The sequence below is a fragment of the Triticum aestivum genome, chromosome 4A (assembly GCF_018294505.1).
Source record: "Triticum aestivum cultivar Chinese Spring chromosome 4A, IWGSC CS RefSeq v2.1, whole genome shotgun sequence".
NCBI classification, from domain to species: domain Eukaryota; kingdom Viridiplantae; phylum Streptophyta; class Magnoliopsida; order Poales; family Poaceae; genus Triticum; species Triticum aestivum.
The window spans coordinates 599,823,689-599,839,586 of NC_057803.1; the positions used below are offsets into that span (position 1 = coordinate 599,823,689).

General features: G+C 49.2%; 1 protein-coding gene across 1 annotated transcript; it reads right to left on the reverse strand.

Annotated features, from left to right (window-relative positions):
• Positions 1–262: 262 nt before the first annotated feature.
• LOC123087398 (receptor-like protein EIX2) lies at positions 263–3,443 on the reverse strand. Its single transcript, XM_044509399.1, has one exon. The coding sequence runs from the start codon at positions 3,352–3,354 to the stop codon at positions 454–456; it is 2,901 nt and encodes a 966-aa protein (XP_044365334.1). The 5' UTR covers positions 3,355–3,443; the 3' UTR covers positions 263–453.
• Between the last annotated feature and the right edge of the window lie 12,455 nt (positions 3,444–15,898).

A 15,898-nucleotide genomic window follows, 5' to 3' on the forward strand; every position in this document is an offset into this window, starting at 1 on the left:
CCCAGCTATAGCTCCAGCTCGTACATAACTAATGGATGGCGCATGACGAGATCCTTCCCCTGAGTTGGAACTGGGCCGCGGGTATAAGATGGAGCCGGCCGTTAGGTCCAGCGCCACAGCGGCGAAGTTATTGCGCCGTCTGGGCCAACTTGGTGCAACATTAAATTGAGCTCTGCCCCACAAACGTACAATATGTCTGATCCAGATGACAAAGGAACGGTAGAGGATACCGTGACCAGGCGAGGACGAGCGCTCCTTTGCATTTCCGCTCCAATCAGCCCATACAATATACCGTGCTACAGTACATTAAGTACCCCTTCACAGGTAACTCATAATAGCACCAGAAACTAGTACGTAGTAGCAGTACACACACCATAGTAGTGCTTAGTCTTCAAATTACAAAGTACTAACATACAAGTCTTGAGCAGTTGAGCTGCACCTGCTACGGGCTCCTCACGTTGCGTCATCATGGGTTTTCTTCATCAGGTGAGCCCAAGTTATAGCAACTCGCACATAAGCCTCATCATACAGCTTGTCAATGATCTGAAAGTAGGCAATCGCCCAGGTTCTCCTCAATAACATGGTGCAGAACACAACCCAAAGGCCGGTCACAAATCCTATGCCCATCCCAAGGTAGAGATACGCGATATGATCTGCATCTTCATGGTTGACACTTTGCTCTGCATCAATAGTACTAGCAGAGCAGTTCTTGGAGAGAGGGTAGCCACATAGATGGGGGTTGCCGATGTAGATGTTCATCTGGTTGTCGAGAGCTTGCAGCTGCGGCCCGGATGGGATAGCGCCTGATAAGTTGTTGTGTGATAGGCTCAAGTCACTCAGAGAGGTTAGAGCCGACAAACCCGATGGGATTTCACCAGAAAACTTGTTGTAGGACAGATCGAGGGACTCCAACTGCTTTAGATCACCAATCTGATTTGGGATTTTGCCTATCAACTGATTACTTGATAAATTCAGACTGGTGAGCCTGATGAGCAAACTTATCTCCTCTGGAATATGTCCTGTTAAACTGTTACATGAAATATCAATATACACCAGTAGATGGTAGGTTTGAAATTTATATTCACGTGTTTGGCCTTTTGTGATTACTGACATGCTGTGCACATAAACATAGTCTATCACATTCTTAGACACTCCCCTCATTGCTTTCAAGTTTGATAGCGACCATGGTATGCCTCCTGATATATTGTTATGGGCCAAGTCCAAATAATGAAGACTTTCAAGGCAAGTAAGGTTCTTAGGAATATGACCACTAAACATGTTTGATCTCACCTTCAAGATTTCCAAGTGTGGCATTTTTTCTGGTAACCACTTTGGCAATGATCCAAATAACCTATTGTATGAAAGATCCAGGAACATCAATTGTGAGGCCCTCTGAAGAAATTTAGGGAATTCACCTGAGAGATCATTGTTGTTCAAAGCTAGATTATACATTGAGGAACCAAATTGATCTGCAGAGATTAAGCTGGACACTGAAGAATTGTTATCTGACTCCTTCCAGCACTGCATAACATCTCCTGTCAAACTGTTCCCTGATAGATCCAACCGTACCAGACGAGTCAATTGGCACATAGATGATGGAATAGTGCCTGTAATTTTATTATTTGCCAGATCCAACTCCATGATCCATGGAGCTTTTAGCTCTACTGGCAATAGCCCTGAGAAAGAGTTTGAAGACAAATCCAAGAATGATATATTTATAGGGAGCCATGGAACTTGACCTGTAAGGTTATTGGACCCGAGGGCTATAGCTAAAGCTGACATGTGCTGTAGATTTGCCGGTAATGAACCACGCAACATATTTCCTCGTGCGTACAAGTACTGAGCTCGGGAAAATGTCACCCAGAACCAATCAGGAATAACATCATCCAAATTTGTATAATCAAGAAGAACAGAATCCATGTCGGTCTGCCATCTAAGCCACCCTGGAAAACGGGGCCCCACTGAACATGACTGTAAGTTTATTCTCTTTAGTCTAAAAGGAGCAACCCAATTTGGTTCAATATCAATTTTCAAGGAGTTGCCTTCAAAGTCCAGAGACTCTAAACTCAATAAGCCAGAAAAATGATCCTTCGTGACCACACCATTAAGTTTATTGTAGCCGAGATCCAAATCTGTCAAGTTACCAAGTGCTCCAATTCCTAGTGGTACACCACCAGTTATCATGTTTTCTCTGGCTAAAAGATCACTGAGACTGGTCATGTTCCCAATCCAGATTGGTAGGTTTCCTGTCAAATTTGTATTCGCTAATGACAACACTTGTAATGTAGTCCATGAGCACCTAGGAAATCGATCCATAAACTCCCCAATGCTTGCATTAATGTTGACATCTTCGAAATTTAGCACTTTCAGATTGCACAACTTTTGTAAGTTACTTGGTATCAAACCCAGAAGATCAGTTTTACTAAAATCTATGACTTCAAGGGACGTCATGTTTCCTAGTTCTTGAGGAATATGTCCATGCCACTCGCCCTGGGAGAGGTGAAGCTCCTTAAGGCTTGTGAGATCCCAAAACCAACTGTGTTCTAGTGATGTGTTAAACAGGTTGGCTGACAGATCAAGGACTTCGAGATGTGTGAGGTTTGCTTTTGAAGTATCAGACACCGTGCTGGTAAGGCCACAGTCTTCTAAGCGAAGCACTTTCAGAGAAGAAAGCATGTTAACCATGTTGAACCAATCCCTCACAGAACTGAGGTCCACACCGCTCATGTCAAGATTACTCAACAATGGGAGATGCTTCAACCATGCAAGATCCACCACATACAGGTTGGAATAATTGCTATCAAGATAATAGTAATTATTCCCTCTAACATCAAGATATTGCAAATTTGAGAGATTGCCGAGTTGGTAAGGTATTCTCCCACCAAAGCCTGACCATGAGAGGTTGAGGTACCTTAGGTTCTCCAGAGAGCCCACAAACATAGGTATGCTTGTGCGACTGAAGTTATTCCCACTCAGATCAAGATACCTCAACTGTTGCAAATCAGCCAAAGAAGAGCTCATCTCATCTCTCGACAAGTTCAGGCTGTTGTACTTGTTGTTGCCATCTTTGTAGGTGTTGCGGAGGTCGAGCCTGACAACTTGGCCTGTTCTGCTGCTGCACTGGACTCCCTCCCACTGGCAACAATCTTCACCTTGCCATGACGAGAGACGGCCAGCAGGGTCGAGAAGGCCTGCCTTGAAGGACAGAAGCGCATCCCGCTCCCAGCTGATGCAGGTTCCAGTCCCACCTGATACACTCGCCTTAGCAAGGGAATCAGACAGTGCTACATGGAAAATCAACAGGCAGAGTATTGCTGCAGCGGCTCGGGCGAGATGCCCAAGCTTGGCAGCCATATTGGTTAGACGAGGAAAGAGCAGCTAGCTACAGGATGGGAACAACAATGGAATGGGGGGAGTAGTTCAGCTTGAGTTCACCCACAAGCGAAATGTATGTATGGTCTATGATACTTTCCAAGTCTTAGTCTTGTTTTTGGCACACATGCTTTTCTTATACGGAAGCTGTGGCTTGAAGTTCTGATGATTGGGACAGCCAACCATGCAATGGATTTTAGAGGAATAAATGAGGAGCTCAAAAAATCAGGCACCAATCAATGGATGGCCATGGGAACAGGACACCACCATTTCAATCAGACACTGACTCGAAGGCAGTGGTGGAGACAGGAGGGGGGGGGGGGACCAGCTGGGGGCCTCCCCCCTAACATCACTGATTTAAGCCTAATATGTATGTAAACAATGATATTTTTGCTGCTAAAATTAGTCTATTTTGATGGACTGGCCCTCCCCAACAAGGCTTAGCAACACTTGGCCCCCCTCCGTTCCATTTTCCTGTCTCAGCCGATGTTCAAAGTCAAAGGGGCAGAAAATAGAGAAGATTTCACATGGTGAGTTATGCAAGGAAATTCTTGAGATTGTTTATACTCCGCTATTTTAGTAGTACAATGATTTTCCATGCGCTTGGCTTTGCCGATGAGATTTTTACAGAGAATCTACAGGCTATTGTCTTGCTCTTGTCAAGAAGACATTAAGTCGTTGTACAGAATTTAGCTCTAAAATCGAACGGTAACATGTATCTTACGCACAAAAAGAAAGAACCACCCCAAAAGTATACCATGTCAATTCATAATTTCCTCTCTAAATAAGACGGAGAACAATCAGGTTGTCTCATTCAACAGGGCGAAGCATACTGATGGCAGTAAACAGTACAGTCAGATTGCAACTGCATCACGAGCCCTGGCCATTAGTTAATTGCAAGATTAGTAGCTTGAAACGTACCACTTTTAAGTATTAGCATTTAGCAGGTCTTGACTATTAGCTAATTGCAAGATTAGCAGCTAGGCATTTACCGAATTTCAGTAGCATTTACCGATTAGCAGGTTAATTACCACCGCGAGTTGCCACGCTCTGCCTCACATCCCAGCCAGTAATTATTTGGAGGAAGCTCTCGCTCACGAACTAATTATTCAGTCAGGACAAGCAGCGCGCACCTGATTCCTGCTCTGGCGGCCGGAGCCACCGTTCGAGAAGAAGCAGTGAGGACGCGCGGGATTTGCCGGCGGCGGAGAGGGCCCCGTCGCGGCAGGCGGCAGGCGGTGGCGGAAAGCTTTTTTTTTTCTTGAGGGCTGATGAAAAGACCTAGGATATTGGGATTGGGCTCTCCACCGGCAGTCCGGCGTGAGCGTTGCAGCGCAGGCCAAGCCCAACACGACCATTGGACCCTAGGTGGGTCCAACACAAGCCTAAATATATATCAATAATTAAGCTTTTTAGTTTCGAAAAAATAATTAAGCTTTTTTAAAATAACTAAGCTATTAGTATTAGGACTATTATTAAACATGCCCGTGCGTTGCAACGGAAGATCAAACAATAATACACTTCCCTAAGAGCATCTCCAACCGTTGGCCCCCCAGGAGGCGCCTCCTAGGGGCGCACCGGCGCAAAACGCGCGCTGGGGGCGTGATGCCACCCAGTCGTGACGCCCACGGGATTTTTTTGAACGGCACAAATACGGCGAGTTCATGCATATTTCGGTGACTTCAAACCAAATTAAACCAAACACGGCACAAACACGCCCGCTCATACATATTTAAAGTATTTTACAAAAAGAAAAACACACTACTAGGCCCGCCCGCCGTCTCGCTCGCCTCGCCGCTCCTCGCCGGCCGCCGTCCTTGCAGTTCTACATGCCGAGGAGGCTGTAGAATCGCGTGTAGTCGCCGCCGCCGTCGTCGTCATCGTCGTCGTCATGGCCGCCTCTGTCGTGGCCGCCGTCCCTGCTGCAACCCTCCCCCGGTTGGCGCTGCGGGTTGGACGGTCCGGCGGCGTCCTCGTCGCTGTCGAGGATCACGACGCCGTGCTCGTCCTCGCGCCCACGCTTGCGGGCGGCGATCTGCTCCAGGGCCCGGGTCTGTCGGGTCATCTCAGTCCGGAGGTAGTCGTCGCGCGCCCACCGCAGGGCGTCCGCGTCGGAGAAGCCGCGCCGGTCTATCTCCTCGTACTTCGGGGGGAGACTGGGCTCCGGTTTGGGCGCGACAAGGACGAGGCGCCCGGAAGCGGGGGTGGAGTCGGCGATGCGGATACCGGAGCTGCGGGTGCGCCGGCTGACAGGCGTGTCCTGGGGCTCCGGCTTGACGGGCGTGTCCTGGGGCTCCGGCTTGACGGGGCAGAGGCAGGGAGAGCCGGTCGACCGACCGGACAAAGAGGAGGACGCCCCGGGGTCCATGCGCCTCGGCGTCCACGAGCTCCCACGGCGGCGAGAGAAGGACGGGGAGAGAGGGGTACTCCAGCCTCAGCGTGTTGCCGCCCTCGATGTACTTGAGGACGGCCTCCAGCGTGCGGCCGGGCACGCCCCACCATCGGCGCCGCCCCCTCGGAGTTGAGCCTGCCGGAGGGCACGACGCCGTTGGTGGCCTCGAGCTGCTCGGCGTGACGGCGGCGGAAGTACGACTCTCAAAGCGGGCTGTCGGGGACGTAGCGCGGCCCCTCCCTCACCGCCCGCGGTAGAGAGGCGCGGATACGCGCGACCTCCGCACGACGCGCCGCCCCGGTGGGCGGTGGTGGCACTGGGGCCCTGCCGGCGCTGATTCTCCACGCCCCGGGCACACGCATGTCCGGCGGGACCAGGTACTCGGCCTCGAAGAGGAGCCGAGCTTCGTCCTCGTGAAGGTGGCGGCGGTCGAAGCCGTTCGCCGCCGCGTCGTCGCCTGGGAATCGTTCCGCCACTTCTTTGAACTGGGACGGCGAGGGGAGAGGGAGGAAGGGGAGAGAGGGCGCGTCGGCGGTGGAGACTCTGTGTGTGCCACCGGCGCGTTGGGGGCGGCTTATATAGGCGGAGGCGGCGCGAGCACGCGTGGCCGCCTCGTCTACGCATGGCATGCGCGGGGACGCGCGTCGTCACGCCTTCACTGCGCCGCCCGTGAGGCATCAATGGCGGAGGCTGACCGGCGCGGCAGCTTTGGCATTGATTCGCCGCGGGAAACGAGGCGATGAGGATGACGAAGCGGCGAGAAGCGAGACGAGTTGCTGGCAAGGAGGGCCCATGGCTCTTTCGCGCCAAAAACGATTCGCCCGGCGCCCCGAGCGCCCCCAGCGCGCCGGTTTCGGGTTGAGTCCGCCAGCGCCAATTTCGGCCGAGCCGGCGAAAATTGGGCCCTTGGGGACGCGACTAGGCCGATTTTTTGATGCCGGCAACCGAAAAGTCACCTGGGGGGCCTTGTTGGGGCGCGGCTGGAGATGCTCTAATATGATAAGCATTCTCATGACTCTTCACATGTCCACACGCTCTATTTTGACATCACAACCAATGGTCATTCGGCATGGTGAGCTTCAAAAACAATGAACAACATGTCGAACAATGAATCAATTGAGGGTAGGCTTTTCCAGGATGTCAATTTGGAACTTGGAACATGAGATGTAGTCCCGAGTCAACCTAGTTCAGCTTATTAGTTCATTCTGAAATTAAAGTTAAAATTGAAGTAATAACATCATTAAATTTGGACCTGATGTCGTGAGCTAAATTTAAAAGTAAAATGAAAAGAAATAATATTATGAACAAAATTAATAGTAAAATAGCATCAAGTAGATTATTCTGGAGTAAAGCAAGCTAAACATGCTTGTTTGTGTTAATCAAGATCGGGATTGATATTGTCGAGACATCCTACCCTCCCAATCACCATCTGATGTCGCCGCTCGTGCAAACTCCAGACCCTAGCTCCTTGCCCCCATTGCTCCTTTTCGGTCCATGTCATTTGTAGCCGACCATCAACTGCTTCACATTGGTGGGCGTTGACATAAAATGGCGGCGCCCGACCCACTGTACACAACGACATGTAGAAGTATGTTTCACACGTACATACTTCTCACCCACAAGCGAAATATATGTATGGTCTAAGATATTTACCAAGTCTTTGTCTTGGTCTTGGCACGCATACTTTTTTTATACAGAAGTTGTGGCTGTAAGTTCCTATGATTGGGACAGCCAACCATGCAATGCACTTCAGAGGAATAAATGAGGAGCTCAAAAAAATTAGGCACCGATCAATAGACGGCCATGGGATCAATCAGACAGCACCATTTCTACGAAAGACTGCCTCAAAGGGACAGAAAATGGAGAAAGTTCCACACGGTGAGTTATGTCAATTCCTGAGATCATTTATACCAGCTATTTTAGCACAATGATTTTTCGCGCGATTGGCTCTGCCAGAAACATTTTTGCAGAGAATCTATAGGCTAGTGCCTTGCTGTTGTGAGGAATGTTGGATAAGTGCTTGGGAGATGTAGAAGCCATCAGAGGTCAAGGAGACCTTAATTCCAAGAAAATAGCAAAGAGGACCAAGATCAGTCATGAGGAACTGGTCTCGAAGGCGAGCCTTAACAAAGGCAATGTACTCAGAGTCTTCACTAGTAATGATCATGTCATCAATATAGAGAAGGAGAAGAGTCCGACCACGAGGAGACGTGTGGACAAACAGCGCGGGGTCATGATCACTGGGCGAGAAACCAGCGGCAGTAACCACAGAGGCGAAGCGCTCAAACAAGGCGCGAGGGGCCTGCTTAAGGCCATAGAGGGAGCGGCGAAGTCGACAGACCATACCGTCAGGAGCATAGTACCCCGGTGGTGGCTGCATGTAAACCTCCTCACGCAACTCCCCATTGAGAAAAGCGTTCTGGACATCAAGTTGGGAGATAGACCACTGACGAACAGAAGCCACAGCAAGGAGAGTGCGGACAGTGGTCATGTGAGCCACAGGAGCGAATGTCTCATTATAATCGCGTCCCTGCTCCTGCTGAAAACCACGGGCCACAAGACGAGTTTTGTATCGCTCAAGAGAACCATCAGAGCGAGTCTTAATCTTGTAGACCCACTTACAGGTGATGGGACGAACACCGAAAGGGAGGAAAACCAGCTCCCATGTGCCAGAGCGCTCAAGGGCAGCAAGCTCTTCGGCCATCGCAAGATGCCATTCAGGTTGAGTCATGGCAGTCCGATAGGAGTGGGCTCAGCAATAACGGAGAGACCATACCGATCAGGAGAGTAGCGATCAGGCGGGGGGCGAGGCCGAGCCCGGAGGTTGTGGACCGGGGGAGGCGTGAGGAGAGGGACACCAGAGGTGGAAGGCGCGTCAGAGGAGACATCCTCAGGACGAGGGCGACGAGTATAGTGGAGAGGGAACGGGGAGAGAGGACGACGGACTGGAGATGATGGTGGAGAGGTGGAGGAGGAGGATGGAGAAGACGGGGTCGGTGGTGAATGAGAATAAATGAGAGGTGCCGGAGAAAGAGGCGACACAGGAGGCACGTAGCGGGGTGTATCGGGAAGGAGAAGGAAAGAAAGATCGTTGACAGAGAAAATCGAGGAAGAAGAACGTGGGTAGTAAGAATGAGACTCGTCAAAAGTCACATCACGAGAGATGCGCAAGCGACGACCCACAGGATCCCAACATTGATATCCCTTGTGCTCATCACTGTAGCCAAGGAAAACACACTCAACCGACTGAGCAGTCAGTTTGGTGCGTTCTCGGGGGGCAAGAAGAACATAGCACACGCATCCAAACATACGAAGAGCAGAGTAGTCAGGAGAGCGACCAGTGAGACACTCCATAGGAATACCACCTTGCAGAGCAAACGAGGGCTGAATGTTAATGAGATAGGTGGATGCGGAAACAGCCTCAGCCCAAAAATGGGGTGGAAGGGAAGCAGCAATCATCAGCGCACGAGCCATCTCAAGTAAATGACGATGCTTTCGTTCGGCAACGCTATTCTGAGCATGAGCCCTAGGACACGAGAACTGGGCAAGAGTACCCTGTTCCGTGAGAAAACTACGCAACAGCTGAGAGATATACTCTCCAGCAGAGTCAGCACGAAAAGTGCGAATGGGCGCGGCAAACTGGGTGTGAACCATGGCAGCAAAGCGTTTGTATATAGGGAGAACCTCACTACGAGATTTCATGAAGTAGAGCCAAGTGTAGCGAGAGAAATCATCAATAAACAAAACATAATAGTGATGACCACCTTTCGAATCAAAGGGAGCAGGACCCCAGACATCAGAATGAACTAAGTCAAAAGGACGTTGAGATACAGACTCACTGGTAGGATAAGGTAACTGAGTCTGTTTGCCAAGTCTGCAACCATTACAATATAAGGAGACATCTCCAGATACAGACCCTAAGAGGCCCTGACGAACTAAAGAAGATAAGCGAGAACCACAGATGTGACCAAGGCGATGATGCCACTGCTGGAAGGACGCGGACGAAGAGGCAGCAAGAGCATGAGAGCTGGCAGAAGTGATGGCAGTGGAAAGAACACACAGCCAGTCAACCTCCCAAAGGCCCTCTGACTCACGGCGCCGAGGGCCAGCACCAACCAAGGCCTTGGTGCGACGATCCTGAATGGAGCAAGAGTCGGTGTCAAGAATGACACGACAACCAGAATCAGTAAGTTGGGCAGCGGAAAAAAGGTTCATGGTAAGACGAGGAACATGAGAAACACTCGGAACAAAAAAGGAGGGAGTGGAAAGAATACCACGACTAGCAACAGGAAGAGATGTGCCATCGGCAGTAAGAACATTAACACGCGAATCAAGAGGTCGGAGAGAAGACAACGCGGAAGAATCAGAAGACATATGAAAGGAGGCTCCAGAATCCAGAACCCACGAGGAAGTACCTGACTGTGTAGATGTCGGTGATGGTGAGGAAGAGGATGCAGTCACAGCAGCAGCAGAGCCAGTCCATGAGGATCCCGAGGAAGCAAGAAGACGCTTTAGGCGCACAATATCTTGGTCAGTGAGTGATGGAGTCGGGGAAGACACAGGAGTCCCGCTGGAGAGGGAGCGCCTCTGATCTCGCTTCTTCTAGCGACAATCAGACTCTGGGTGACCTGGCCGGGAGCAGTAACCACAGACGGTGTCACGGCGCGACGTGCCCCTCTCAGTATAAGCAGGGCGACCCACCCCCGGAAGGTGTGGGAAGGAGCGGTGGAGCGGTGAGCCGAGCTGATGACACAGGAGCCCGAGCAGCCAACACAGACGGGACCACCAGCAGACCAGCAGAGCGAAGGCGGGTCTCTTCGGCACGAAGCTCAGCAAGCACCTCTGAGATAGGAACACGGCCACGAGCAAGTAAGTGAGCACGCCGCGGCTCAAACTCAGAGCGGAGACGAGATAAGAACTCATGAATCCACTGAAACTCCAGATCAGACCGAGTAGTCTGACAGCAACGACAAGTGCCACAGACAACTGTCCGAAGAGAGTCAAACTGACGCCAGATGGCAGAGCACTGTGAATAGAACTCATCAACAGAGGAATCACCTTGCTGAAGGGCGTGCTCCTGACGCACCACATATAGGTAGAGAGCATCACCAGAGGGCTGATAGCGCTGACAAAGATAAGCCCACATCACTGCAACTATGCCAAGTCCCATGAACTCTGAAGCAAACTGGGGGAGGACACTCGCAGTGAGAACGGCAGCCGCTCGAGCATCATCATTGCACCATTGAGTGTAAGCAGACAGACCATCCCGGTACACAGAGAGAGCATCGAAATAAGCAGATACCTGCTGATCATAAACATCAACCGCAGCATCATCCAGAGTCTTGGCAGCATCCCGGTCAGCCTGAGAAGCATCAGCAGTAAGGACCGGCGGCACCGGTGAGATTGGGGCCACAGGTGCAACGGGGCATGGCGGACAGGGGATCTCGCCAGAAAGAACACCCCATAGAAAAAGGCCACGCATATGGATGCGCATGAACCCCACAAACTCAGCATAGTTGGTGTCATCGAAGATCACGGAGCACCTAGGAATGGCAACGTAGCCCGAGGAAGACATGATGGAACTCTAATGTATCACCTCTGTTTTTTTGGATAAGTCAACGCTCCCCGATCTGAATCGGGGGGAGAACCTCACGCTAGCCCCGAGTGGAGAATCGGGAGGCCATGAAGAGCGCCGGCCCTGGGCCGCTCCAGCGACAGCAGGTTAAGCAGCAGCAGCAGCAGCCAGAGACACAGCCCGCGGCAGCAGCCAGCGGCAGGAGCAGGGCTCCGCCCAAGCGCAGGCGGACGAGGTGGGCACGGCCGGGACGAGGCCGGGACGCAGCCGGGGCAGGTCCTGGGCGCGGCCGGGGCAGGTCCTGGACGCGGCCGGGGCAGGGCCTGGGCGCAGCCGGGCGGGGAGGGCACGGCCTGGGCGTGGGCAAGCTCGATAGGCGCAGGCAGGGGCTGCCGGGCGTAGAGAAGATGGCCGGCAACGAGGAAGGAGATGGCCGGCTTCATTGAGGCCGGGACGCAGCCGGGGCGCGGCCTGCGCGCGGCCGGGGCAGGTCCTGGGCGCGGCCGGGGCAGGGCCTGGGCGCAGCCGGGCGGGGAGGGCACGACCTGGGCGTGGGCGAGCTCGATAGGCGCAGGCAGGGGCTGCCGGGCGTAGAGAAGATGGCCGGCAACGAGGAAGGAGATGGCCGGCGACGGGAAAGCTAGGCACGGAGCTGCAGCGTGCGGGAGAGGAAGAGGAACCTGGCAACTGATACCATGTTGGATAAGTGGGCAACTGTCATTTACTGAGGGCCAGTGGCCAGTACATATACAGACCATATGTCGTAAAGAGCAGAAAAGCCCCTTATACAATGGGGTACATGTTTAGCTACAAACATTTCATGAGCGACATTGCATTAGAATATACTAATAAATTTAATTAGGGGTACTTTTCAGCAACTCTAATTGAAAGTAACTTTTTTATATGAGTGTTATCAGTCCCTAAGTGCCATCATGTCATTTAAAGATGTACGAAATAATCAATCAAATTAGTACATGTGTTAAAGAGTGAAGTATTTTTTTATAGTGTGTGCTCCTACTGCTTTACATAACCAATCAACTTTGAATATTTATGCTTCCAATCTGTACAAAATAACATAAATAAATTTGGCACTTACAATACTTGGAACGAAAAAAAATGAAAATATGCAGGATGGTGCTGCTTGGTCTCAGGCTGAACTACAATCACCTGCAGCCACTGCAGTAACATCACGGTTGACACCACCGTTGTGACTCTGCTGTCACCATTGGTGATCTGACACGATAAAATGAGTGTAAACAAAGTAACTCCAATTTGGACTATACAGATACTTAGGACTGAGAAACATCATAGAAAATGGGAAGGAGCAACCAGTAAGTTGGTCAAACATCTACGACAAAAGAGATTAACAGTAGACTCCAGAACCACATCATTCTTGAGGAATTAAGATCCGTCCTGAAATTTAAATGGAATGGACAGACTGTAATAACATTGTGGGATGTCTGAACTTTTATATCTTTCCTCTAAAGTAAACCGTGTTCATGAGTAGCTTTCGCTCATACTTATATAAATCAAGGAAGCCTGCACCAAAAGGTAAAAAAAAAGAGGGTAGGACTATTAGTAGAGTCTAGGAAAGGTTTGAAGAAAACAAGCCTTGTCATGCTTCGCGTAATAGCAGACAATGGACTACTTAAACTACAAAATTGGCTACAAATCAACATTGTCAATTTATCTCACCAATATAACATCTCCTTTTTTTTTGAAAAGGGGGAGAAACCCCGGCCTCTGCATCAGAACGATGCATACGGCCCTCTTATTAAAAAAGAAGTAGTGCCAACATGGTTCCAATGGTCGTAAAAAAGTAAAAAAAAAGCTCACACAGAGCCAAAAAAAGGCTAGAAACAACAACTAGCCAAATCAAGATGCCACAGCCGGCTGGGTAAAGTAGATAGGAACACTAAATGCCTATCCTATTACATGACCGCCATCCAAACCGGTTGAAGATATCCCGAGCTACCATCTCCCAACGGACAGACCCAGTAACCAAATGCTCCCTGGCCTCCGTCTGGGTGAGTGGCGACCACGAACGAATCAGTGCCGTAGTCCGGAATAAAACCTGCAAAAATTGTATACATGATATTCTGTTAAAGACCAATATAACATCTCCTGACAGTACTCAAATTATAACTCTGATATAACCTGGCCTGATAGTACTCAAACTACTATGCTGTAGTATTTGCATCGAATCGTGTACACACCTTTTTTTCTCTAATTACTATGTTGTAATATTGGCATACTACACACTATCCATTGTTATTATTGCAACACATTGCCCGTGCTTTGCTAAGGAAGCACAATAGAAACAATACAAAGCTAATTTGACGTATGACTAAATACTACCAGGATTTCTTATGGATCCACATGCTCTATTAAAGTCGATGGTTGAGATTGTATGATATCTGCTTAATTACCCTGGACAATATTTGGATAAACTTGTATTATATTTTTATATACTGGCCGATTCATTCATAAAATGGAAGGTGCATGGTTTGTCCTCCTTAGTGTTGACACCACCAATTCCTTACTATCCGTTCATCAGTGCTGCCACCAATTCCTTTGTGTCCCTTCTCTCCTCGAGTGTCATGGTTACAAATGCGTGTATTACTTACTCGCCATTCTTGTTCTTGGACTAATGCAGATTGTTATAAGATAAGACGGATCTAGCTGTTCAGATATTTTGAGAAAAAAATCGACCGTGATCTGATTGGAAAATTGATCAGATTAGTAATGTATGTGTATGATGAAAGATGCAAGAGTTGCGTGTCCAACCTATCATCCGTGGCCTGTAGGCGTGTAGCAATGCACCATCAGCTGCACGTAGGTGTAGGAGGCTATGGAACAGTCGCGACAAGGAGCTTGCAGGTCGGGGTGCCGTGAGAGCACCAGACCCATCAGAAATCGAACTGGGCAGAGGACGGTGGGACGGGGGATGCTATATCGCGCGGGGTACGCAGTAGAGCCGATTCACCGGTAGGGGCGTTGTGTGCCGTGGAGCTGGCCGGCGGCGGGGCAGGGGCGCGATGGGAGTCAATCCCAAACTGGTACGTCCACAGACAGCCCCAATCGGAAATCTGTCATGATGGTATGTCAAAGTTACGTGCAGAAACAGTCCCGAGCGGAAAAAGTCCCCGTGCGCCATCATTCCATTGGTAGGAGCCACGAAGATGGAAAGTTGTGATTCTGTTGAGGACGGGTTCGTTTGAGATGGACGAGACTTGCCTGCTCCCTCCTCGTGTGCCCATCCGTGCTCCCGCATACGTGGCTTAATTTAATTGGAACAAAATAAGACCCGGCCCCACCCCCTTAAAATCAGGGGGGGAGATGATTAGATTAAAAAGGAAAAAGAAAAATAGACAACCATAGGATAAGATGGGAGCACGGATGGGAGCATGAGGAGGGAGCAGGCAAGCTGGATCCGTTTGGGATATGTGAGATGGTCGGTTAATTGGGTATGTTAGGAAAAAGAACAATGATAAATAAATAAAAACCATAAATGGGAGGTGGGGTTTTGTCAAAAAAAATCGGTGAAGAGATGACGAGGTGGATCGATCAATGGGGAGGGAGGCTAGCGAACAAATGAAATGAGGTAAATACTGCCCCTATAGTAGTAGAGAGATTTGAAAAAAGGTGGATTTGGAAAGAGTGTGTTTGATCGGCATATGTTTGATTGCAATGGAAATAGCGAAAAGATTTGATTGCGATGCGATATCATAGTTGTTGTTTATGGAAGTTTTTTGTGATGCGATATGTTTTGGATGGAAGCTTTTAAACCCACCCTTCGATATGATTTGATTGGCGTCTTATATGGAAGGGTGCGATGAAAATATGGAAAGTTTGGTTTGGTTTTTTTTTTGGCATGGGACGTATGGGTCTAGTGATGAATTAAAACCGGTGTTGGTTTTCGGAGGGAGGGGGGAAATCAGTGGGAGGGAGATCGCTTGGTGGAGCATATATCGATTTCTTGGGGTATACCAACGAAACCAACAAAAGACGTACAAACTAAGACTAATATTCTGAATATTGTTTTATGCTGCGGGTTGTTTGAAAATACCCAAAAAGAGAGTTATAAACACACACACACTTGCTTTTTTGTTTGCAACTCATAGACTTGTTTATTCAGTTCCGAAATTATTTGGTTTGGTTGTGTGGCTATTGTTTAGCAAGTTATCTGATATTTGTAGTAATTATGTGATTATGAAACATTACCATGTATATTACACATGACGTTTGTCCAAATATATGATACTTGGTGTTTGGTAGACCAAATAAAACTTTAGCTTATGGTGTGCCCAGGCTTTGAAAATTCGCTAGCTCCACCATTGATTACTTTATGCCCATGGCAACTATTACCGTATATTCAGGGAAAACGCTCATGTGACCCTTTTATATGTTTTTCACTACTTACATTAAACTTTTTACAAATTATTATACTACTCACGTGGCATTCTAAACAGCTTTTGTAAAAAAAACACAAGGCAAATCTTTTTGAATTGAGAGATAATTAAGATGACAGCTTTTAAATATTCAATGTGCATATGGCA

What these genes read in the sequence shown, in the direction of transcription:
- LOC123087398 (XM_044509399.1), bottom strand. Translation starts at nt 3,354, where the DNA reads ATGGCTGCCAAGCTTGGGCATCTCGCCCGAGCCGCTGCAGCAATACTC.